Source organism: Acanthopagrus latus, chromosome 4, assembly GCF_904848185.1.
Source record: "Acanthopagrus latus isolate v.2019 chromosome 4, fAcaLat1.1, whole genome shotgun sequence".
In the NCBI taxonomy this organism is placed as follows: Eukaryota; Metazoa; Chordata; class Actinopteri; order Spariformes; family Sparidae; genus Acanthopagrus; species Acanthopagrus latus.
Window position 1 is genome coordinate 12,226,647 of NC_051042.1, and position 24,088 is coordinate 12,250,734.

At 39.9% G+C, this 24,088-nt stretch overlaps 1 protein-coding gene across 11 annotated transcripts in view; it reads right to left on the reverse strand.

The window, feature by feature from the left end:
* luzp2 (leucine zipper protein 2) overlaps window positions 1-24,088 on the reverse strand; it is a 231,080-nt gene that overhangs the window by 18,544 nt on the left and 188,448 nt on the right. For all 11 annotated transcript variants that reach the window (XM_037096011.1, XM_037096014.1, XM_037096015.1 and 8 more), the window contains 3 exons: window positions 15,464-15,526; window positions 5,479-5,541; window positions 1,153-1,227 (listed from right to left, as the gene is read on the reverse strand). In XM_037096011.1, coding sequence (XP_036951906.1) covers window positions 1,153-1,227; window positions 5,479-5,541; window positions 15,464-15,526 — 201 coding nt within the window. The remainder of the gene's footprint in view (window positions 1-1,152; window positions 1,228-5,478; window positions 5,542-15,463; window positions 15,527-24,088) is intronic.

Genomic DNA, 24,088 nt, shown 5'->3' on the forward strand with positions numbered 1-24,088 from the left:
CTACTTCCTCTAAACTACACCATACAGACAAATATTACTACACATAACTTACTCTACTGAAAAATGCAGATGTTTTTCTCGATTCAGTAGAGCTGCAATGATTAATTGACTGATTCGATGACTACAATTGGGTTAATCAACTATTTTGATGATGGGTTTATTGGTTTGGGTAATTTTCTAATCAGAGTTTTTGTTAAATACATCTTTCATTACTTCCTTCTTCTTTCACTACAGCATTTTTAATAGTCAGATGATAAAATGAAATCATATCCCATTCATTTCTCCACGGATTTTAAACACAAATCTCTGAATCCATTGACTTCAATACTCTGTGTAAACAATATCATTTTTGTAATGCACCAAGTAAAAGGGTTACTTGTAAACTTAACACCTTTAGTTCTCTCAGAAATGATTTCACATCCATTCAAAATTGGCAATTGTAACTGAATATCCTCTAATTGAATTCATATTGAGTCGAATCGAAACTGAATTGGCGAAAAAAGAGAATGATTACAATTCTCAGAGCCTGGCTTCTTAAATTTAAATGTTGATTTGTGGATGTTCAAGACAGTTGAGGACTACATCTTGGGCTCTGGGTCGACTTTTTTCGCCATTTCCTGACACTCTATGGATCAAACAAATCAATTAACAGAAAATAATCGACAGATTAATGGACATTGAATTGTTAATTGCAGCGCTACTACGCAGTGTTTGACACTGAGGGTTAAATGGCTAGATGAGAGACTACAAAAGAATGTTCGAAAGATTGTTTGCTAAAGACAAAAAAACAAACAAACAAAAAAAACAAAACAAAAAAAAACAAAAGTGCAACACAATTTCATACTGTTTCAGTTTATATTTGCAGGGCCCTTCTAGCCACATTTCTATTTTCAAACGCTGCTCTTGGGAGCTTAATCCATTTTTTTTAAACAGTGCTGGAAAAATATTAGGCAAATAAAAATGTCTGCACTTATATCATTACCTCATTAATATTGTAGATATTAGCTTTCTTAGTTTTAATTTCTTTTCCAAAATCACATAGTGCACCTTTTAAAGCAATACAACCCACAAATAAAGAAATGTAGCCAAAGGAACACAATTACAGCAGGAAAATCAAATAAAAATCATTGATCATTGGTTATGTTTGCTCACCTTATCCAGTGCAGTCTTCTCCAGTTCTTCCTTAGCTATAGTTAACTTGTGCTCCAAGTCCATTAGCTGCTGCCCCTGCAGAAAGACGACTTTGAATCAGCTGAACTCTCTTTGTTCTGTGCAAACAAAGCATGTTCTTCATCCCCACCTCGTTGTTTTAGCACTATCAATAACGCAAATCAATACCACAAAGAGTTGAGACCCCTCTTTATTATTTTTCCGATCACTTTTGTCCTGACTTCTTAAAACCTGTATAATGACACCTCACACACGCACACACACACAAACACCTACACACACACACACACCCACACACACACTTATACACATTGATTGAGCACTAAACCCCATGTACATTAAACCCTTTTAGTAGTCAATGAATCCCTTCAGACTTTAAACAAAAAGAGTGCTTGGATCTCATAAACCTTGGTAATCATAGCCCCATTATATTGGTACATTCTTAGTTTGATTTTAAACTAAAATGCTCTGGTGAATAATACCTCTGGTCTATTTCATTGAACACGAACAATAATCCAGAGTGTACAGGGAATAAGATAAGCGTAAGTCCATTCAAAGCCACATTTAAAAAGATCACATCTGTCCGTTACAGAGAAGAAAGGTTTAATCTTGACAGTTTTAAACATCCTGGAACCATCGGACCCCTTGATGAGTGTCATTGCTGGAGTGTAATCCCCTGAACTGAACAACACGCACACACAAAGACTTCTTTTCTGTAAATGAGCCAATCTAACTCCATATGAGCATCAGCGGAGTCCCCTCAGAGGAGACTTTTGTTATTGGTAAATTCGTCAGTAAAAAGAGGAAGAACTTGTATTTTCGATCATTTGCATTCAGTTTGTGGAAAACTGGCCTTGGTGCCGAACTTTTATAAGGTGTCTTTTACTGGCCTCTCAAAATGATGAACTGCATGGGCTCACATTCTGAAACACTCGAGGTCAGCTAGACCGACAAACAGCATCCACGACCTCTATATAGAACTTCAGCGATGGGTGATGAGGCTGATTGATGCTTTTTGGTCAGTTTTATAGACTTATGTGATACTTCAGTCACTTTTGTGATGCAGCGGGGATACTGGGCATGTTTACTGATTTCATCTCCTCTTCCTCTCGATTTCTGCCAACAAGGTGGTGATTTTAAGAGATGAACATGTCTGCCACTTCTACCACTCAACGGGGCAGCTGAAAGGATGTTTAAGTTCTCTCTGACAGATGAGTCATAGAGTGACAGTCAGGACAGACAAGGCAGTATTCACCAACAGGGGCTTTCAAGGAAGCCAGGAAATCTGATCTGATCTGATGGAAGGTCTTCCTTCATTCTTCATTTACAGGAAGTCTAGGACAAGTCATTTGTATCTGGGTTGTCCACAAGTACAAAGCTGCACAACACTGGAAAGAACTGACACTGCGATGTTTTGTTTTTGTGTATTGTAGAGGTCAACTGATTAATTGGTTTAACCGATTAATTGGCAGTGATAGGACCTTTTACTGGCAACAGGGTTAGAACGTTAAATCTTGGCCTGATTTTACCGGAGGCGGACAAGTCCTAAGTAATCTTGCACAGCCATAGATAGACCAAAATGATTGAAAGAAAGAACATTGCACAAATCGGCTGATAAATGGTCTATCCCTAGCACAGACACATTCGTATGATGTCACTGTTTTGCAATCGTTGGAAAAAACATGCTAGCCTTGATAAAAAGTATTAATTAGCTTGGATGCATATGATTCCAACGGACCGGAAAATTTGGAGCCAGATCTGGATTACCATCCTAGTGATGCCAAGTAAAATGTATTCACTGATGCATATTTGAACTATTTTTAACTAGGCTACTGAGAAAAATGTGTTCAATTTCGAAAAAGACTGAAGATTTAATCGTTTTTACTGGCGTGTTATGATGTTGCATTTGGCCAAAAGGACAAGAATTGTTTGTTTTTGGACCACCAAAACGAAATGTTACACTTTAAGCTGCCTTTAACGTTTCTGCATGTTTACGTGTTGGATCCAAAATAAATATTGAAAGACAACACCAAAAAGCGAGTTAAATAAAAATGGCTGTGCTGAATAATCTTGAGTCTTGGCTGGATTGCCTCATGAGCACACAGAAGAAAATGCAGCCTGCTCTTAGTTTGTCTCTGGATCTGAAGACTGTGCATGTTTGTGAGTGCATGCATGTGGCTGTGTAGCATTACAGCGGAGAGCCTTTACATCCATTACACAGAGCATCATCAGCGTGTAGTCCCCTGACGACTGCGGGCATATGGCCACTGACCCAGAAATGCTGACTTTCAGGGTTAGTGCCTCCAAGTCTTAAGCTGCGTATTTCTGTGCGGAGTCCATTATGGAGGTGTGGGGGTCAGTGGGGTACTAGCCACTCTGCAAGACGTGGCATGCAACTACATCAAGCTGTCATTTTTTTCCTCTCTGTTGTTTCTTTTTCTTTTAAGCTGGTGGAGAAACAGCTCTAGGGGTACATTTAAAAGTGGACTGATGGAGAAAGGAAGATGTGAAGGCTTGAATACGCCTGCCAAAAATATCGTCTCATAGGGGAACGAAGGGAAGGCACCGTCAGTTCCTCCTAAGGCTTTAATGTTACGGCAGAGCAAGCGAAGGGGAACCTGTCTTTGTGCGGTGCTTACAGTCAAGTTCTGGGACCGCACGGTCTGGATTCACGGAGCTGGGTCTCTTTTCAGGTTGTCCTTCAATTCTGAGGACTACTAATGGAAACTACTCCAGTGAAGAAAACACTGACAATACCGGCTTCTTATTTTGGTGCTGTAGGTGCAGTATGTTCACATTTTGTGAATCTGCATCATTGCACATTGTTGTAACAGTACCCTTTGTCTGTTTTTATGGTTTCACAAATCTTGTTCAATCTTTCTTTCTGTTTCCAAGGCAGACTGAATGGTTCCCAAGATAGGATAATTAGGTTTTGAGGCTTCTTGATTTTGTTCTGTCTCCAGCCTTGACAGGCTGTTGTGTTTGTGTGTACTGTGACATCATGCTGCAAAATGCAGTTTGATACGGTACAACAGCCGTCATAACCAATTCAGCTGCCTCCCGGTCAAGGTGCCTTGATTGACATCCACCCTGTGAGGCTGATGACATTTCTGTATCTTAAGTGACTCGTCTCTACTTCCTGCTCCCTCAACCCCCTGCTGGGCTTCTGATCGCAGCATGTGTGGAATACATATGAGTTTTCAGGAATAGCCAGAGGGCTTCTGGGGGTCAGACAGACATGATGCATTTCCCGCTGACCTTTCTTCCAGTGAAGAAAAAGCAGACTGTGTAGAATCTCCCAAAGATGACTGTTTTTACAAGACAAAGACTGCAATCAAATTAGCCCTATCCTTCTGCAACTGCAAATAACAAAAGGCCGTAATGCTTTAAAGGTCCTGAATGAAATGCTTGGTGACATTGAGCAACAAGGGTTTGTTGTGTGAGTGACTGATGCAATTTAGAGACAACGATTTACGAGCAGTGACACCAAGCAAACAAGTCAATGCATCCATCATTCACAGTCTAGAAATAGAACAAGGAACAGGACATCCAGGGACAATATATTCAGGCATCGGACTAGAAACATAAAATTCGCTCTGTGAGGACTTGGTCCTTTTTTTATGAATTCATGTCTGATGCAGCTTTTGGAATGATGGGTCTGATGGATCAAACCGTACATTTAAGAAATAGCATCGTGAAGCTTCGTGGCAGAAATATCGACTGACATTTTAACACCGCAAACAAGGCCTGAAAGGTCAGTCCATGTACCAGTAAATGCCAATAAATATTACGCAAGCCCCCGGATCTAAGAACATTTAGTCTCTGCAATGCAATGGGGTGGAGGAGAAGGCAGAACACTTTCCTGTCTTACCACTGTTTATAGCGTGCTTGCAGAGGAGGTATGTAAGGAGGGGACACATTTCGGATGCCCTATATGGTACCCACTGAATTGCAGCAATACATGGTGTCATCAGTAATTTGTGTCTCAAAGATTCCCCCCGTATGATCTAATGAATAATTCTGTATCAAATTCACCCACTGCTGTCTGCATCACTTATCCACATACCTCCCATGATTGAAAAAGATGGGACAGATCTTGCAGAGGGGAAAACAGAGGACATGACTTAGGATAGAGCTGTCCGTGGACTGAGTTGACTAAGCCGCTGACTGGGAGGGGCTTTGTAATTGCAGACTGAAGTAATTGGAGAACCTCCTGTGATGGGATCAGTCCTTCAAGGTGGTCTGGAGTACGTGTTTACCTCTGGTCTGGAGCTACTACAAAGCCAGCCCCCTTCAGTTTGAACTTACCTTAAAAATTAAATCCTTTTTCCCGTACCGCAGTTCTTTCAGTTGAGCCTGGATTTTTTTGGACTGCAAGGGAAAGATAAGGAAATAAGTGTTAGCTTATTCAAATAGCGAAATTGGTTTTAGATCACGTAGCAGGATTCTGCCAGCTGCAGCAGAAGACTCCTTTGTGAGTGTTCCCTGGGCAAAGCTCTGGCTTAAAGGAAGGCTGTACTGAGAGGAAGAAAATATCAAATCTCCCCTTCACTGAACTGCATAGTCCACACAATGATGCAGTCATGCACTGGCTTCTTGCCCACTGTCTAAACCTGAATTCTCCCTCCCACTACACACATTACCACCACCATCACCACACACATGCAGGTTCCTTGGTAATGGCGGGCTCTCGCCTGTCATCCACTAGCAGCGCACACACAAACAGAGCAGATCTTTACTGCCGCCCCCGAACAGACACAGTGACCAGCTCTGCCTGACATTACCTCTGTTGCTCCACATCAGTGGGCACATGGAACACAGAGGCTCTCTCCCAGATAGCCTAGTACACAGCCATCCTCAAAGCTGCTCATCAGGCGAGCATGAACACTGAAAGCCTCCACAAGAGACTTAGCAGCGGTTCAGAAGGTGTCTCCAGTAAGGCCAGAAGATAGTTTAACAGAGTTTTGATACGGTGAACACAATGACGACATCCGAGAGGGTAACTGTGATTTATAAGTATGCAAATAAAATTGTCTTGATTCATGGTGAAACCCAGCAAACATCAAGCTTAAAGACAGTAGATCGATAAGGGAGTGCATCAGACAGTATTTCAGTTTGCAAAGTTCCATGAGGTATTAAAATGATACCATGTTATTTCTTAATGTCTGTCTACTTTTTACAAATTACAAAAAGTGTTTTGATGCCAGCAACATGTTTCAAACAGGTTGGGACAGGGGAATTAACAAAATACTGGGAAAGCTTGGTATGAAAGCAGCATCCAAAAGCAAGGATAGGGCGAGATTCAACCTTTTTAGTTACGTTCTAGACAGCGTCACAACTTTTTAGGAATCGGCGTTCTATATCTGTCTTTATGTCTACGCATATCCTCCTTTCCACCCATGTATATCTTATTCTATCATCTGCAGTATATCCGTTTCTTTTTATCAGTCTATCTCTATAAACCTCTCTTGCTCTCCTTCTACCTATGTGCCTGTATCTGTCTCCACACCTCCTTGACACGGAGAGACAAAATGTGACACGAGGTCTAATCTTTTTCCAAAGCACAGTGAACCTGATGCTGAGGGACAAATTCACTTCAGAGGGTTTTGTGTGCTTGACAAGCAACTGTGCTCATTTTTTTATGAGAATCTTTATCTTGTTATTCCTCTTCTCAGGGTGCTTCCATGTCCCAAGACACCCATCTCTGTCATGTGTAACTGGATTCAAAAATTGCATCCTGGGGCTCCTCATAAAATATTGGAAGGTTAAACAAACACACTGCTAACTTTGAAACTCACAGAGGGCGAGCCAAATCTTTGAAATTAGGTTGTTAAGTCAGTTTCTCCGTGGCTCAGGCTGTAAAAATTAAATGTTTACAAATTAATTTTTATTTTTTATCAGTTAAGTGGAGCTATTGAGATACTTGCTATTGACAAAATGAATCATACAAAGAGGCTACAGAGACACACGCTGTGGAGTGGTAACTTAAAAATGCAAATACCTGAATGTCTAAATGTGCCGACTCTCAGGATTGCCAAAGCATTGGTTTATTATTTACTCAGAATAAATCATGTGAGCTGTCTCCGTAGCCCAGGAGAATCACAGCAGCATCTCTGCCTTCTCTTTCCTAATGGCTTAAATCCTGCAAGGCTGGGACCTGCATTTCAAATATATTGAAACAGGGGTTTATAAGCACGGTGCCACTTAACAGCTCTCCCCTAACCCTGTCCAAATACGCAAGTAATGCATGGTCGTGAGGGATCATTCTGTTGAGAATGATGAGAAAGCCAGTCTTCGACAGATATGTTCTGCTATTATGATTCTGTTTTTCAACTAAGAGTCCAGACAGTTAGAGAATGCTGTCAGATACTGGAGGGATATGGTCTTTTGCGATTATGATAATGTATTTGGATGTTGTTTATGCGGTCCGTTTACATTTGTTTAGTGTCACTTTAAATAATTTTGGTACAAGTGATGATGCAGCCATATATTATTTTAAGTTCATGACAAAGCTATCTTTTTTTATGTTTGTGTGTACAAAACTGACATACCATTCCCTATAAAGATGAGCAAACTGTTTGCATGTTTGGATTGCGACATATAAGAAGTTGGTAACTGTGTGTATGCACAGGGGAAGTATAACCTATATATATATATATATATATATATATATATATATATATATATATATATATATATATATATATATATATATATATATATATATATATATATATATATATATATATATATATAACCTGCATGGATGTTATGCTATGGATGACCTTCAAGTTCCAAAATCACTTGCTGTTTATAGATATTAGCTAATTGGGCAGTAAATGTATGGGATATTGCTGTGAAGCAGGGTCCCTAACAAATCAATAAATACTGTGGTATCAGATAGCCAGGACCGATCTTAGCATTTCAGCACTATTAGAGGCACTTCCGTTACTGAAATCCCAACATCCCTACGAAAGACTGCTCTAAGTTGATGAGCTAGTCAACAACTTTGTCTGTCTTGGTGCTGGGCAGGTAGTATAAAGTGGGATCAGTCTCATCTGGAAACAACTCCTTACAGTCCCTTGGTCATTGTAAAACAATCAAATTCAATCAGAATGGAATTTACTCTTTTTAATGTTAGATGTGACAGCAGCTTATCGATAGTTGAAGATTTTATGTCTGCCATATTCCTCTGAACTATAACAAAATCAATATATCAGCTGTACTTAATTACATTTCCATGCAATTATTTCCTGATCTCGACACATTTTCATGGCTAGATGCATCTTGTTTATGTCCTATTTACTTGTCCTTTTTTTGTTTGATGCTGATGAGTTTTTTCCAAATTGATATTTTGCTCGTTCATTCAAAGAGAGTGTCAATACCTCTGAGTTAAAGCTGAAGCTGCACCAGTTCTCCATTTAAAGACACAATTCCCGGTGTATGACATTACAGCCTTTAGAGGTTTGTCATCATCCAAGTTCAAACGGGATCCAGTCTTTATGACACAGTGTGAGCGCATCTTGAATTGGAAGACATCATTAAAAAACTCAGGCAGGCAGAGTTTAGTTTGGTCATGAAGCAAATTCGTTGGTAGGTAGATGAGAGTCTGTCAGAGCATCAATATGAGAATGTGTTTATACTGATGTCTCTGTGAATTTCTGTTCATCCTTTATCCTGGCACAGTAGCTGTCAAAACTTCATGTCAGGAAGGACAACTAAGAAATGGCTTACATTGTAACTTGAGAGATAGAAGACAAAACATTGTTTTACTCTGAGCAAAGAACAGATCTCTTTTGTATGTACAGCCTGTACAGGCTGTCAATGTACCATAAATCCTCTCTGTACGAGAACAGCAGAGCTGCTCCACATACATAAGAAGCGGACAGGAACAGGCGATGCCACACCGCAGGGTGATAGTAGATGTGCAGAAGTGTCCACACGTCCTCAGAATACATCTGTATGTGCACTTGCAGCAGGAGCACGTCAGCGTCACAGACCTGCTACGTCTCTTTCCCCGTTTAAACAGATTGCCCTATTTGTGAAGTGTGTCTGATTGGCTGAAGCATGCGAGCTGAGGCAGACTAGTGACTGGCTGCCATCCAAAAATTACTGACTGAAGTATGTATTTTATTTCAATCATTTCAGTCAGGGTAATCTGATTCTTCAAATGTGGTTAGTGAATAAAGTAGAACAGCGGGGTAATACGTTTGTTTTATTTAAAGGATCTGCTCTGGAATGCTCTCTGTGTACATAATTGTATTGTAGGATATATCACTGAAGCTGGGAGCACACAACATCTCCCAAAACAACAGACTATCAAAGTGGCCAAACATGAAACATTAATGTGAAGAAACTCTGCTTTGATTTCTTATTTCTGGATGGATCTCACTGGGTTAGGCCTCAGTCATTCTAATAATACATGGCATTTAACTACAAGTATGTCATGTCTTTGCTGCCTCCTGATTGGACAGAAAAACAGAGAAGCACCTTAAGGCTCGGAGTAAGATACAACAAGGACATACATTTTGAGATGATGGTCATTCGACTGATGCAGCTACCAAAATGTCGGTGGTTATACACCTTTCCTGGTTCAAATAAAGGTCACATGTATTCTTAGCATCTCCAGTCTAACACATACTGGTAACACAAGCAGTGCCACAGCTAACACATTTCAGAGTTGAGTTCAGTAGTTTTGCTTAGTCTAAATGAATATGTAGAATCCAGGTGCATTACATTTTAGACTCTCTTTAGATAACTTAATGAGTGCAAAGACTGAAACGGTTTTGCTTTGGCCAAGTCAGACTGGTAGACATGTTGTTTGAGCACTGAACATATACTGTGCAACGCTGCACACAGCATGCCGCTTCCCTCAGAAAGCCCTGCAGAATTAGTTACATGGGGCCGTTCACCTTGAAATAATTCGTTACAGGAAATCCCCCCAAATCCAGTGTATTATGTTTTATCTGCGTATGGTTCAGGTGTCCTGATGACTCCAATAAAACCTGATGCAAGAAATAAATGTAGTGAAAGAGCAGGGATACTGAAGGGTAACGACACCCTCCATCCAAACGATGACTGTGTGAATGTGACAGAATAGAAAATAGGTGATAAATTTATGCTCTTGGGGGAGAGATGCAAAACAGATTAAATGGCATCTCTAATGCCATGTGTCGCTCTCCCTCCCTGAACGGTAACCTTGACTTTTGACTCAGGTGTCCTGAACTATCAGATGTTTCCCTCGAGTATATCACCATCTGGGTCAGAGAGGTTTCATGAGGTTTTTTCCGATGAACCAGATGAAATGCAAAAATAGCCAGATTTGTGGCGTACAGCAGGCAGCAGTAGCTTCACCAGCCACAGAGTCCTGATATGTTTCCCTTCCAATTTAAATGGCCTGCTGAATTTGCTTAGTGTTTGTGATTGGTGAAGTGAACAAGCATGCAGTTGAGTCTGGCCGGTGGCTGCCTGCCAGTTAGTTTCCTGACCGAACTTGACTAAGCCTCGGCTAGATTATTCTGACTGACCTTTCCACATTCATATGGTCATGTTTGAACATGACGATTCCACTATTGTCTTTCCAAAGAGTTTTTTGAGATCCAGAAAATAACAAATGCCTACGATGAAATATCTCTGGCTTACAAAAATTCAACCATTCTTGATTATTTCAAATCGATTTAGTGCAAACAATGACACATCCTTGAATTGATACCAAGGAGGCTGTGGCAACTGAAATAACAAGCCTGTTAAACCTCATTAGGGCTGTTAAAACTCAGAGCAGCTAATAGAGTTCAAACTGCTTGTTATTCTCAAAAGGGCGAGATTAGTTTGAACCAACTGACCTGAATGACACTTGACCTGCACAACTGCTCTGTAGATAGAGCGTGGGGCTTTAAGAATGGTCAAAGGCTAAAAATGAGAAATGATGATCAGTACTATACAGAGGTACAATTTTAACACATGAGGCACAGTGCACCTTTGTATTTAGACAAAGATGCGATGACAGTTGTTTAGTGTAATTAAACATATGGCACAATATTACATCATATAAACATATAGAATTAATACTAATTTGGAATGACATGGTTACCAAACCCTTTGAAAACCCTCACAGCTGAAGATAACATTGTCTCTAATTTAAAAAGAATTCCTTGAACTTCACATAAGAGTTGAAAACCTCAATATTTGATAAATAATTCATCTTTTTTCATCAGAAATGCATTTTTTTCTTCGTTCTTGTTGGTTCACTGTGAGGATTTTTGGGTTTGGATGGGTTGTCTGACAAAACAAGCAACTTGATGAGGTCAGGGTTTTATGGGGTTTGTTATAATAATTAGAGAATGATTAGTATAATTAACAATGATCAGCTGAAGCCTTGCTCCGCACATCTGAAGTCCTCATGGAGATTTTGTATATTGGGAACATTGTCATCAAACAACACTTTTATTTTGTAGTCTTAGTTTATAAGAATACTATTTGTTTTAATGGAATTAATATTGTTTCCTCCAATAATAGCCAGTGTTTGTTCTGGTCTCTGTACAGTCAGTCAGCAACTGTACAACCCTCTTTTTTATTGCTGTTAACATGTAATTTCATGTCACTTTAGTTGACTAGTTTTCAACACACCACACGGATTAAGAGCACAAAGCCTGATCCTCCACCTCACACAGCCGGCTAAAGCCAAGCACAAGTTAAAGCAGCTTTCCAAAAATGATTACCACACCGAATGAAACATATTCCAGAATACAATGCAGGAATTCCCAAAGCCAATTTTCACAAGATGAGAATGCAAATCACATAAAGCAAAGCTGCTGTTTACTCACGATTCCTAAAAATGTATCATTCGCAACAAAAGGAGCTTGAAAGTTTATTCAAAGGCGAGCCAAATAAAGATCCGGCCTAATCTCAGTTCTTGGACATGGCTTCAAAGGCCCGATTTAAGATTCAAAGATTTTTATCGCAACCATTTTTTTTTTTTTTTATATACTCTGACTCACTCTTGGCTCCATGGAAATCCTAATTGAAAATAATCTTTGAGGCATGAAGAGATGATTTCTCGACAGCGAAGGTTCAGGGGTAAACAGGTTCTTAAGAGTTAATGTAGGTGCGGCATTTGATTTTTGCACCATGACTTCCATAACGTACAGTGAAAATGCAGCAAAGTTGAATTTTGTACTTTCATGCATATTACGACATTTAAGAGCAGACAGTGTCTTTACTGAAAGACATGCAGTGATAGAAAAATGTTATTTACAATTTCCTGCTCTGGCGGCAGTCACTCTGCAGCTTTAGTGTCCATCTCTTTCTATCACTATGCCATAATTACAGTGTGATTACACGTTCAGTCCGTAACCCCTTCCCCTTTAAACATAAATAACTTTCCAGGATGAAAGTAGTGGTGTGAGAGAATGCCCCCCTCACTGATTTACTTCAACTTTTATAGCCTCCCAAGGGAATTGAAGACAGTGACCTCCAGTGATCCTCTGGCATTCGAGAACATTCTAGTGGTCCACGAAGACCTTGAAGTCTGCTTGCCTTGATAACAGATCCGTAGAAGTAATCAAGCAGACAAAGGAGCACCGGGGAAAGAACGCATCTCAGTATTAGAGAGTACTGAGAGCAAGATATTATCATTTACAAGCACAAGACCAACCGTATTTTATCACCATTTAGATCTTTTTCCTTTGCTGCAAAGAAAATTCTGGCTCAGTGTAGATTGACCGACAACTTCAATCAGCACCTCTTCATCGCCTTTGTACTCTTTCCAACTCCTGAAGTGTTATAATCAGGCTTGGCTGCGCAAGTCAAATGTGCCATCATCATCATCCCCGAGTTTGAATATGTGATGATGGTTTGGATAAGCTTTGCTGGTAAATTGTTAGCAATGTTCAGCTGGAGGATTTGTAAAAGGAAAGAGGGCTGTAATTTTCAACACCAATTTACCACGTCTCAACTCAAGAGTAACCTTAGTGTTGGAGTGTACTTTAGCGTCGATTAAAAGCTCTTAGACATCAAGAGATTCCAAACACTGAATCGTCTTTGTGGACCTTTGAACTGCGAAAGTCCATGTGATTGTGGTCAGTTCAAAGCTTGGATCTTCACTGAAGCTCAACCCAGGTGCCAGAATTAATGTTGGCAGCGTGCGTTTCAGCAGACCACAGACATGTTGCATCTTTACCCAGCAGAAATTGTGGGCGAAAGACATAAGCGATTTTCACAGAAAGACTTCATCACTTGTGCTGAGACTGTTTATTAAATGGATTATTAAGATGTATAGCTTCAAAGTGATTGAGTAAAGTCTATATAACAGTGTTCAGTTAGTATAATAATAGGAGTTGAGGTCACAGGTCGAGGCCAGTCGCCAGGAGAAGCTGCTGAAGTGTCGGCTAATTATCAAATTGATTTCTTTAAGGTTGTCCTTTTCTTTCTATTTGTCCTAGCCCCATTGTGTCCTTCTTATACAGTTTTCAAGCTTCATTGGACATTATATCAGCACTCCATGCTGGACAGCTTTGGCTACTTGAGGAAATGTGACAGTTTTAAATGAATAATATTTAACACTGCCATAAATATTGAGAACCTTCAGCACTTGATTCCCCTTTTCAGACCATTTGTCTGAATGTATACATTCAGTCATCTGTTAACTATGTTCACCAACTAAAGCTAATGCAATTTAATACAACAACAATAAATCCTATCCTTGTGAAGGCTACATTGTTCAGTTTCTATTATGTCTGTTTTTAGATCCAAATGTGTGATCATTTTGGAGGTTGTAATTTTGGTAACCTTGAACTGTGGTGCATTATACAGAGATGTGTTTGAATCATTTGTCCTCTACCTTCGCTGATATAAACAATTTGACAAAATAAGACATGCCTGTCAGTATAACACAACACATTTTAACAGCCACATAGACTGCAGCTTTACTGCTCTGAGACAGTTTCAACAAAATCATAGCAATATAATCTTCATGAAGGTGAGATTCTGTATGAGACTGCATTCGTTTTAGGTCGACCTAATAAGCTGGCAACTGAGTGTATTTTCCCACGGAGTTTCAGGTTTAATTGAGTGATGAAAGAAATGTTCAATGGGAACTACACTGAGAACCGACAGCTAGCGAAGGAAAAGCTAACAACGGGACTGACGCAGTCTAGAAGTCATATATTAAGCTGTACTGTAGGTAGGTACATTATATGCACATAATCAAGAGAGAGAGAGGGCAGGCTATTTAAGTCATTTGAAAGCACGTTAGGTAATTCAAGTGCAGAAATATGTTTTTAAATGTACAGATTGAGCAATTATCTCAGTTTCCACTGTGATACTTGCCAGGCTCCATGATTGCTTTCTTCACTTGAAACTGCAAACTAACATTTGTTCTGCCTTGGTAATATCCTCTGCAGCATTGATCCAACAAGCCTCAGCTGCCTCGGGGGAGGTCTAGCCCAGGGTCTCTCTAAAGAGAAATATCCATCTTCACACCAAGGTTGCCATCCATCAATCTGTCTGTATCACCACAGTGCTTTATGTCGTAGAAATCCAAAGTTATTCCACATACTGTAGCCAGCTTACAGGAAATGCTCAGAATCACCAACTGCACAAGTGCATAACTATTGAGCCTATGATTACACAGCGCCAGCTGCACTCACTTGGGCATGTCATCAGAATGCCCGCAGGACCTGCTGCCTTGTAAGACCCTGCATGGCTAAATTTCAGCATGAGCATTGGTCAGCAGGAAGGCAAAAGCAGCAGTTCAAAGCTCAGCTCAAGGCTTCACTAAGGATGTGAACCTTGGGGATGCTTCTGACCGTAACAACCAGCAGCAGAGATGAAGAAGAAAAAGAGGGAAAGTAGGTGACAGCAAAAATGACACCGATGAAAAATAGTCAGCTGCTCTCACTGCAACCTGAGTTCTTCAGATTGCTCTGTGCAGCCATCAAAGAGCTTGCTGTTAGAGAGGAGGTTCTGAGATTCAGTGGACTGCAAAATCAAGTTAGTTTGTATGGTAGAAAACGTGGAGTGGAGAATTTCTAACCTTTTTGTAAAGCACCACCAAGCATTACAGTTGCAATTGATGATCTAAACAATCATGAATAACTTACAATTTAAGGAAGAAGACAAAATCTGTCCTTATCTATTTTGTAACATTACTTGACCACACAAGAACACATTATGTCGACAGAATCTTCCCGTGAATTGTACATATTCCATGAAAAAGTTACCAATATGAAGCTGGAGATGAGAATGAATAATGTGTCTGATGATAGAACAGAATGTACTAATTGAAAATCCTTACCTCCTCAGCGTAGGCGTCACAAAGTTTGTGTCCAGAGAGCAGTTTATTTTTCAAGCTCTTGTTCTGGAAAAGAGAGCAGAAAGACAAAGTGATGCCATTGGTGTCCACCCTGTGTTCTGGACTGCATGTTCCCTTAAAAATCTTTGCTGTTATGAAACAAAAAAAATAAAAAATACTATTGACTCAGTGGGCCTCAGTTTTTTTTTTTTTTTCTCTGGCAGGGCATTTGGCTGTTGAGGAGCTCTGACAGCAAGTGCTTGGTTGCCTCTCGATTTCAGACGAGACTGAGGAGCAGTCAAGAGTGCCCTGTCGGAGGATCTGAAAGTGCACTCAGGCTCATAGCCATCTAAAAGGTCAGACATGTATCTCAGGGCCAGACCCCCACTGAACTTTAAACGTGATCAGTAAAGCCTTAAAATCACTGACTGGCAGCCAGTGGGGGGATGCCAAAGCAAGGGGTCCCAGGGAATCTGTGAGCGTTGCCAGTTAAGATTCTTGCTGTGTTTTTATAAACAATCTGGAGCAAACAAAAAAGCAATACAGTACGTTAAATTACTTTACATGAGATGGGTGTGTGTGTGTCTGTGCGTATGTGCAGTTTCCATACTCCCCCTGGACTTGTGTGCATTTCCTCCAGGTGCTCTGGTTTCCCCCACCATTCAAATTCTTATATTAGATTTATTCTCCAGTCGTCGCCCTTGACCAAGGCACTGGCTTAGAACTGGGGTTGGTCCCTGGGTGCTGTACTACGGTGGCCCAATTTTCCTCCACGATGGGTAAAATGCAGAGAACCGATTTAACTACGTTGCACAGTGTATACTATGTGATAAAATAAAGATTCTCAAGCAGTGGAATTTTAAACGTGTTATTTTAGAAAGAAATTTCAGCTGTTTGAAGCAGACCTGCACTATTGTTATTACCAGGTGCCATATATGACAAAAACCTGATTTTTGAAGTAATAAAACATTTTTTTATTTTGTCAATATCGGATTTTCTTCATTTGAGAATCATGCCACATAGTGAAACAAATGCTGTCTCTGTGGTACTGTAGCCCCTGCTTCTAAAAGGTACAATGACAGGCAAAGATAACACAAAGGTTTTCGTCAACAGTCTTGGCATAAGAAACCATGATAATATCTTTCTTTCTTAATTGAGAATTGAAGAAAATGCACTACTGTATATTTAAAGGAAAGTCAGCAAATGACACAGGCTACAGAATGGGCCCTAAAGGTAATAACAACATTTGGAGGGAACGCATTTACCTTTTTAATTGACAATGATACGTTAGTAAAAGCGTTCCCAGACCGACTTATTGCTGAACCCAAAGCACCCATCCGGATCCCAAGATGAGCCAATAAAACAGCACAATCAGCCATGACAAAAGCTTCACTAAGGCTGAAAGAGCCAAAATTGTACAGGGTTCTGCGTTCGCAGTTAAGAGAAGGTCATTTGATGCAGATAGTCTCCACCGTGACATAAAACTAGATTGGCTATTGCCCTGTAATAACATTTCTGAGACATAGAAAAGTACTGTAAAAACAGTATCGTGAAGTGGAAAGGGACATACTGCACCACACAATGTAATGCATGGAACAAACATGATCCATAGGATGTGTGAGGGTTTTTCTGAGTGTGTGTGTGCGTGGTTGTGTTTCGAGACAACAGCTTGCATCACTTCTGCTTCATCTAAAGAGACGAATGTAATCAGACACTATTTCGTTTTAGCAACACGGGCAGATTCATAAGCATTTTTCACTGACTCAACAACACATCAGAAATTCTTAATGAGTTTATCAGTGAGCTAATTACCTGTAGCCAAGGGTCTCTTCTTTAAACCCATCCAGCAGAACTCAAGCGGGAGCAATGAATAGTCAATCAGCAGCTAAATTCACAAAGACTAAACTAGCTGCCCTGCGGAAGAAACAGTCCTCTCGATTTTCATATACAGTACACACAACATGTTATGCTACATGCAACAGCAACTCCTTTTCCACACTTGTTTAGCATGTGAATGGATTATAGTGTATGAGCTTAGGATGTGACCTAACAGACTTTGAAACAGCATGGTGGTGGATTCCAGGTGGGGTGTCTCGGGCATTGCCAAGACTGTAGAGTTGCTGGGCTATATCGTAGGCTGTAATCCCCTAACTGTGCGCTGAATGAACCAGAAAACCTCATCACCACGTTTGCAACGTGGGAGGCTGCCCTGGGAAGTTCCACTTTGAGGGTGACGGGTGGCTCGGGCTATCAACAGTTCATCGCTACACCACAGTGAGACATCCATTGTGATGAACAAACTGTAGGTTCAGTTTTGGACCATACAGTGCACTTCATTAAAATGAACCATCCAAAATAGACAGAGCAAAAACCAAATATGATCCATTATGTACAAGCGTATTTATGAGAGAAGTTTTTGTCAAACTCAAAATTAGGGAGAAAATTGGTTTCAACTTTCAACGACGGTCGCAACGTGATCCAAATTTCTTTTGGGATTGTGGAGGATGCTTTTAAAAATAAATCTGCAATAAGCTCTGTCATTAGCCAAAACTAGAAGAAAAGCAGATCAAAACCACACAGATTGGGGAATACTGATAAGAGCTGACAGCAGCACATTTCAGACACTGATGGGAAGTCTGTCAGTCAGTCTGCTCTTCAGAATCGGCCCCAGTCTGGGATTTTTTTGGCTCTAGTGCAAACCATGCAAGTGTTCTCATCCCCATGATTACTCCTACTCATGGATATTTTTGAAAATATGATCTTGCCATAAGCAATTATGGCTTATAGATGGCACATTAAAATCATTTAGGGGGAGATAACACATTTGGCTATTATGTCGCTGTGCTCTGATGATAGATTTGCTGCTTGATGTTGGAGACAGCTCAGTGTTATTAGGTGACGAGTTGGCTGTGAACCACGGGGACAGTTTGGATACAGAAGGAAGGGAGGGGCACGTGTGCATCCACCAGCTGGCCCTTGACATCTACTTATGAATGATGTGGCCACCTCCACAATTCTCTCTGTGTCATGGCACATACTGAATACATTGACAATCTAATGCCTGATGACAATCATTCACAACACAGCTGCATCTGCATGTATAGAGGATGATAAACATATCTTTTTTTAGCCATCGAAGGCTACAGCATACAGTAAATTGCTGTAGAGATTACAATGTCAGTCAGTTGGTTTATACTGAAATATTTTAACAACTGTTCAGTTGATAACTTATGTAATTGAATGCAAAAATTAAGGTTCCCTAGAGGATCAATCCCCCTGACTTTGGTGATCCCTTGACTTTTCCTCTGGTACCAGCATGAGGATATGTTTTGAGTGGAATGGCTTGACAACTATCGGATGAATTGCTATGAAATTTGGTACGGACGATCCTAATCAGTAGTTTGCAAAAAAAGCACTAAAGAAAAAAACTAAAACAAGACCCTAAAATGACAGATACTTAGCGTACCGACTTTAGCATTTAGCTCAAACCACTACTGTGCAGTACAGCCTCACAGAGCCACTAGCGCTGCTGTCTACTTTTCACTTAATAGGTATACAATTTACAAAAGTCAAATTGGCCAAATATTATGACCAAGCAGAGTTTGTACTTTGGAATTAATCATAATTATATGGCTGCATCTAGTGTCATGACGTCCTGGTCCAGATGGCGGGTGGTAAAAAGTCCTGGCAAACTCCGGCATCAGATCTGCAATGTGCCACTTAATCATTACTATAAAACACTGGGCCAGGACAATTAGCTGATTGGGCCAACAAGAGGCCATAGTGTACTTTGTTCAGAAAGTACATCTGCATCTGCATTACATAACTACTAGTTGTAATAACCTGATCCTTTTAACATGGTGCTGAGGCAAGGTCCAGGTTTACAGAGCTACACATACAGAAAAAAAAAAAATAAATAAAAAATAAAAACACATTCAGCTCAAAAAGTGTCAGTTCCTCCTATTCTGGCCTCTGTGTTCCCCATTTCAATTTAATCCTCACTCCCACTCACACCTGTATAGTACAGTGTATTGTGTACAGCACATACAGTACATGCACAGTGAGCAGAGGTAATGAGGTGTTATGGCAGTTGTTTTGTTACTCAGTGAGGCAAAACTGGCCAGGAATCAATTCCTCACAGTTGCACCTCCTCTCGCCCCAACAGAAAGACCACCATTCGAGAACGTGTAGAACTGGCAGCTGTCACAAAATGTGACGTAGTTTAGCCCCGGGATATACTCTGTGAGGGAAAATGAGATTCTCTGGAGCTTATATGTCACAGTGCATTATGCAAAATGTGATACACCGAGCCACATATGTCGTAACGTGTTATTCCCGCAGCGCTGTCAGACTGCACACCTGAAAATAAAGACGCACTTGTACATTTACATGTTGCTCACACTTTACATTTATTTTTCAAGACTGCTAAAACACACAAGTTGCTCAAAATCTGTCTCTCAATCTGCACAGGTCTTTACTACTGATTGAAAACGTGAGACGTGGCGTTTCACTACGACTACAAACCACACTAAGGAGTGATGGACAACTATTGTTTTTGGTTATGTGATGATTTTAAATGTGCAACCACATTATGTCCTCCTTTGCATTAACATTGCCGGGTTGAATTCAGTAAAGTCACATTAACATATGCAAAAGAATAACATAGACAGCAATACAGGAGATCATTTAACATCTCGAGGACTCAAGCTCTCAAAAATGTCTATCTGACTCAACTCACCAGAGTTATTTCACACATTATAAAGCGCTGATGTGTCAACAGCCCTTGAGTGTTGATATTTGCTGTCCATCTAGGTCAAGTTTCACACTTCTCGACACATCAGTGTTGGATCCTTTTAGCCATAGTGTGAAGTGCCAGAAACCAACCTCGTCTGGTCATTTATTTTTATTTTTTTCTAATTCTATTCCAGTCAAGTTTTTAACCATATTTAACTCTGCCATTTTGCACATATGCCATCAAGAAAATCATTTTTTACAATTAAATTATCCACCCATACAGCTCTGTCCCTTCTGTGATTATAAAGTTGAATTAAACCTTCAAAAGTGCAAAGCAGCTAAGTGTTGACATATTTAAGTTCAACAAGTAGAGTCACACTAGCTATGACGTGCACGTTGCTCAGCACCCCTCGGATGGTACAAGCAAGGGACAGTTGTCACAACACATTTCAGCTTAAAAGGTCAATAAGCAGAGGGAAGAAAATGAAAAGATGTTTCTGCTGCATTGCTGCGTAATTAGCTTAGTCACACAGTTGTGAAAATTAGACTTCATTGTTTATGTCAATTAAAGGCCACAATGAACTGTGCCCACACACTCAAACAGAGTCCATGTTTCCTGTGAAGGTCAATGAACGATAACAAAAGATAAAGCCAAACATAACAACATCTCAGAAAATGTTGTCTTTGTCTGAATGAAATGTTGTTTCAGTTTAGTCTGAACGAGAGCTTGCTAAATTGATGCTGTGGGTGAGGTGCATCACTGTTCTAAAACTGTCAACAGAAAGTAAAGAAATAACAGTTTAGTTAAGTCAAAGGTGCCTTTGTATTGTGTTGCAGAGAAAACATGGTAACCAGCTAGTCTTGGAGCATCCTGTCTTGTAATACCACTTTGTACCTCAATACAGGTATTTTGTTGGGTTGCAGTAGTTGAAGTAATGCTGGATAATAATCTGACATAGAAATGCATCTTTTTTGGTTTCTAAACTTCGATAAAGATGTACTTTGAAAGACCCTACCGGTTAGCAAAGGGTCCCATCAAAGTGGACTAATATGCCACTATTATGGATTAAAGTATTTTGATTTGACGTTAACAACAAAGACCTTTGTTGTGAAGTCTTATTTATGTCACCAATATGACTATAGTTGGCTCTGACAGCAACATTATGAACTGGAAAATATTTAGTTTTTAAAATGATTGGAATTACATTATGCAAGACCTTTTAAACAAGGTGGTTTTTGTATGTCAGTTCTGCATGTTTCTTATTTAGGTCAACAGTCAGAGGGTCAGTAAAATGTCCAACAACTGCTTTCATCTAGATATGCCATCAATGCCGACCCATACAACTGTTTCTGAAAAATCTAAATCATGTAGAAAATATATCCTGCTCAACCTTTCCTGGCTGTAAGTTTTGACATGGCTGTTAAATGAACATCCAAAAAGAGCGCTGTTGATCAAGCAGAGAGATAAACTTGGCTTGTCGGCTCTGCTAGCAAAGCTGATCAAATTAATGAATAATTCAGATTAAAAAATATTTGGGGGATTTTCATTTCCCCATCCCTCTATTTTGTTTCTAGTCATTAAAAGCACATTTATGAATAGAAAGCTTTATCCCTTAGTCAGCTGGTTTTCCCTGGATCTTGGCCTTTCTTTTAAGCTGAAAAAAAAAAAAATCATTTAAATAATAAAATAAAAACACATTCTATGGTCTGTCTATTTGACAGCCTGTGTCATATATTAATGAGCAGATTCCACACATAACAAAATCAATTACAATCTCTGTCGGCACAGTCCAACAGACTTGTCTGCCTTCTCAAAGCATGAAAAAAATAAGAGGCTCACATTGCAAGAAAATTGTGGCAGGGCTCGCACAAATTCTGCAGTTATGTAGCTGTCGAAGGCATCGAATATAAATTACTGGCATTAGAAAAGCAAACGTTCACTGTGGATAAGCTATTAAATATGACATACCCCCAGACATCTTACAAGGCATTTGGCAGCTTGAGCTGAACACATCTTGGCAGTTTCTTAAGGACTCTCGAGGTCAAAAGGGGGGATTATATATAAGGAAAAAGATTGCTTTCTCATCAAAGTTTCAGTGTTCTGACACATTATCATCTAAATACAGTATGTATACTGTGCACTTAACATGCTGATCAGTCATTGTAAGATTTCCCCATACCTGTTAGCTGTGTCAATTTATCTTTGAAAAGGTATTGAATGCCTTATGTTATTATATGATAAACCCAATGAGCGGCTGTTAATGTCAATTACGAATTGCTGTTATTCAATTTGCAAAGATGCCGTAATGTATGCCAAAACAATGAGGAAGAAACGGACAACTTCTTTAATTTGGAAGAGTAAGGAGCTGCTTTGTGATTGCCCGACCTGAAAGAAGGGCCGTTACGTCACTGAATCTCGCTTTGGGGATAGCCGGCGGTGACAGCTGTGTTCACGTTACTGGGAGATGCATGGACAAACACACTAAAACCTAACATATCTGTGTCAAAGACTTCTGATAAAGAAATGCCTCCAGAAAATGAAAGAACACACTTCAGAGAGCAGGGCAAGCACAGATCTTTTTTAGATCCGCGCATTTTTCGTTCTTCTTCTTTGTAAAGGGAAGGCGCTGCTGTTTGCAGTGTAAGTGCAGTAATATCAGAGGAAATCAGTCAGACCTGTATGATCACAATATTATCAGCCATGTCAATCATTTGGCACTAAAAACCAGTCTTTAACCTCCTCTCTCTAGCGTGTTCTTCCACTATCTGGAGGCATTTCTTCATCAGAAGTCACATAGCTATGTTGGGTTTTCGTGTGTCTCTCCATGAATCTACCATTAACTGCACAGCTGTCACCACAGTCTGGCCCCAAAGTGAGATTTGGTAACGTAATGACCCTTGTATTCTTTTCAGGTTCCTCATCCTTTACATGCACATCTGCACCACCGAATTGGAAAGACAAGTAATAGCAGCAGCAGTTTAGCAAAATGAGTTGTCAGTCTTTTCAGAACATTTTTGAATGTTTATTGTCAGTTCAGATGTGCCACTTTCTTATTATCATGTATTCAATCAGTTCAGTGTTTTTCTATAGATATTACCTCTCTATACTCCTCATCAAATAGCTGTTGAGCAGTTGTGTAAGATGCTTGACAAGGTTTCAGGCTATTCCAAGAAAAAAGAGATAAGATGAACTCTATTGATCCTTGCGGGGGAAATTGGGAAGGCCTGGCGTTTCAAATAAGATGTTATATATTCCATGTGAAGCAGCCTGAATGGCCATCTGCAGTAATTGAGCTGCAGCCCATCTCTTCGCTGGCCCACCCACCTGAACACTAATCGTTTCTGGTCATTTAATTCATTGTCATTCCTCGTGTTTGTTCAAGCTGAATCAAAAACGGAAGAACAATCCGATAAATCAGATGGAAATGATGACAGTGAAGCCTCTAATGCAGTGAGTAAATTATCCCAGAGATGAATTGAAGCACTGCAACTGTAAAGTATGAAGAATCCCAAGACAAAATGATATTACTTTCAATTGAATAAATCAAACCTTGATATACGGGCTCCAAAACATTCCTATCCACTCTCTCAATTGAATTCCTGAGGTGGAACAAAGAGCTCTAATAGTCTTAACTGATGGTAATTATTCTGTGCCCACTGGACATTATGTTCACAGTTGGCCTAATTACTAAATCTGGAATTTTTGTCATTAAAGTTTCAGGGTTTCACTATTCTGATGACAATGATGATGACTATTCCTTAAATAACTAGTCATGATAAAACGAAGATGAACGTAAGTAAAACTACAACTACCTTGAGTGGTAGAGTGGGTTAAGGCTGGTAATTTGGTTTATCTGAGAAGAAGACAGTAAACCATCAACTGTTCCCAGTGTG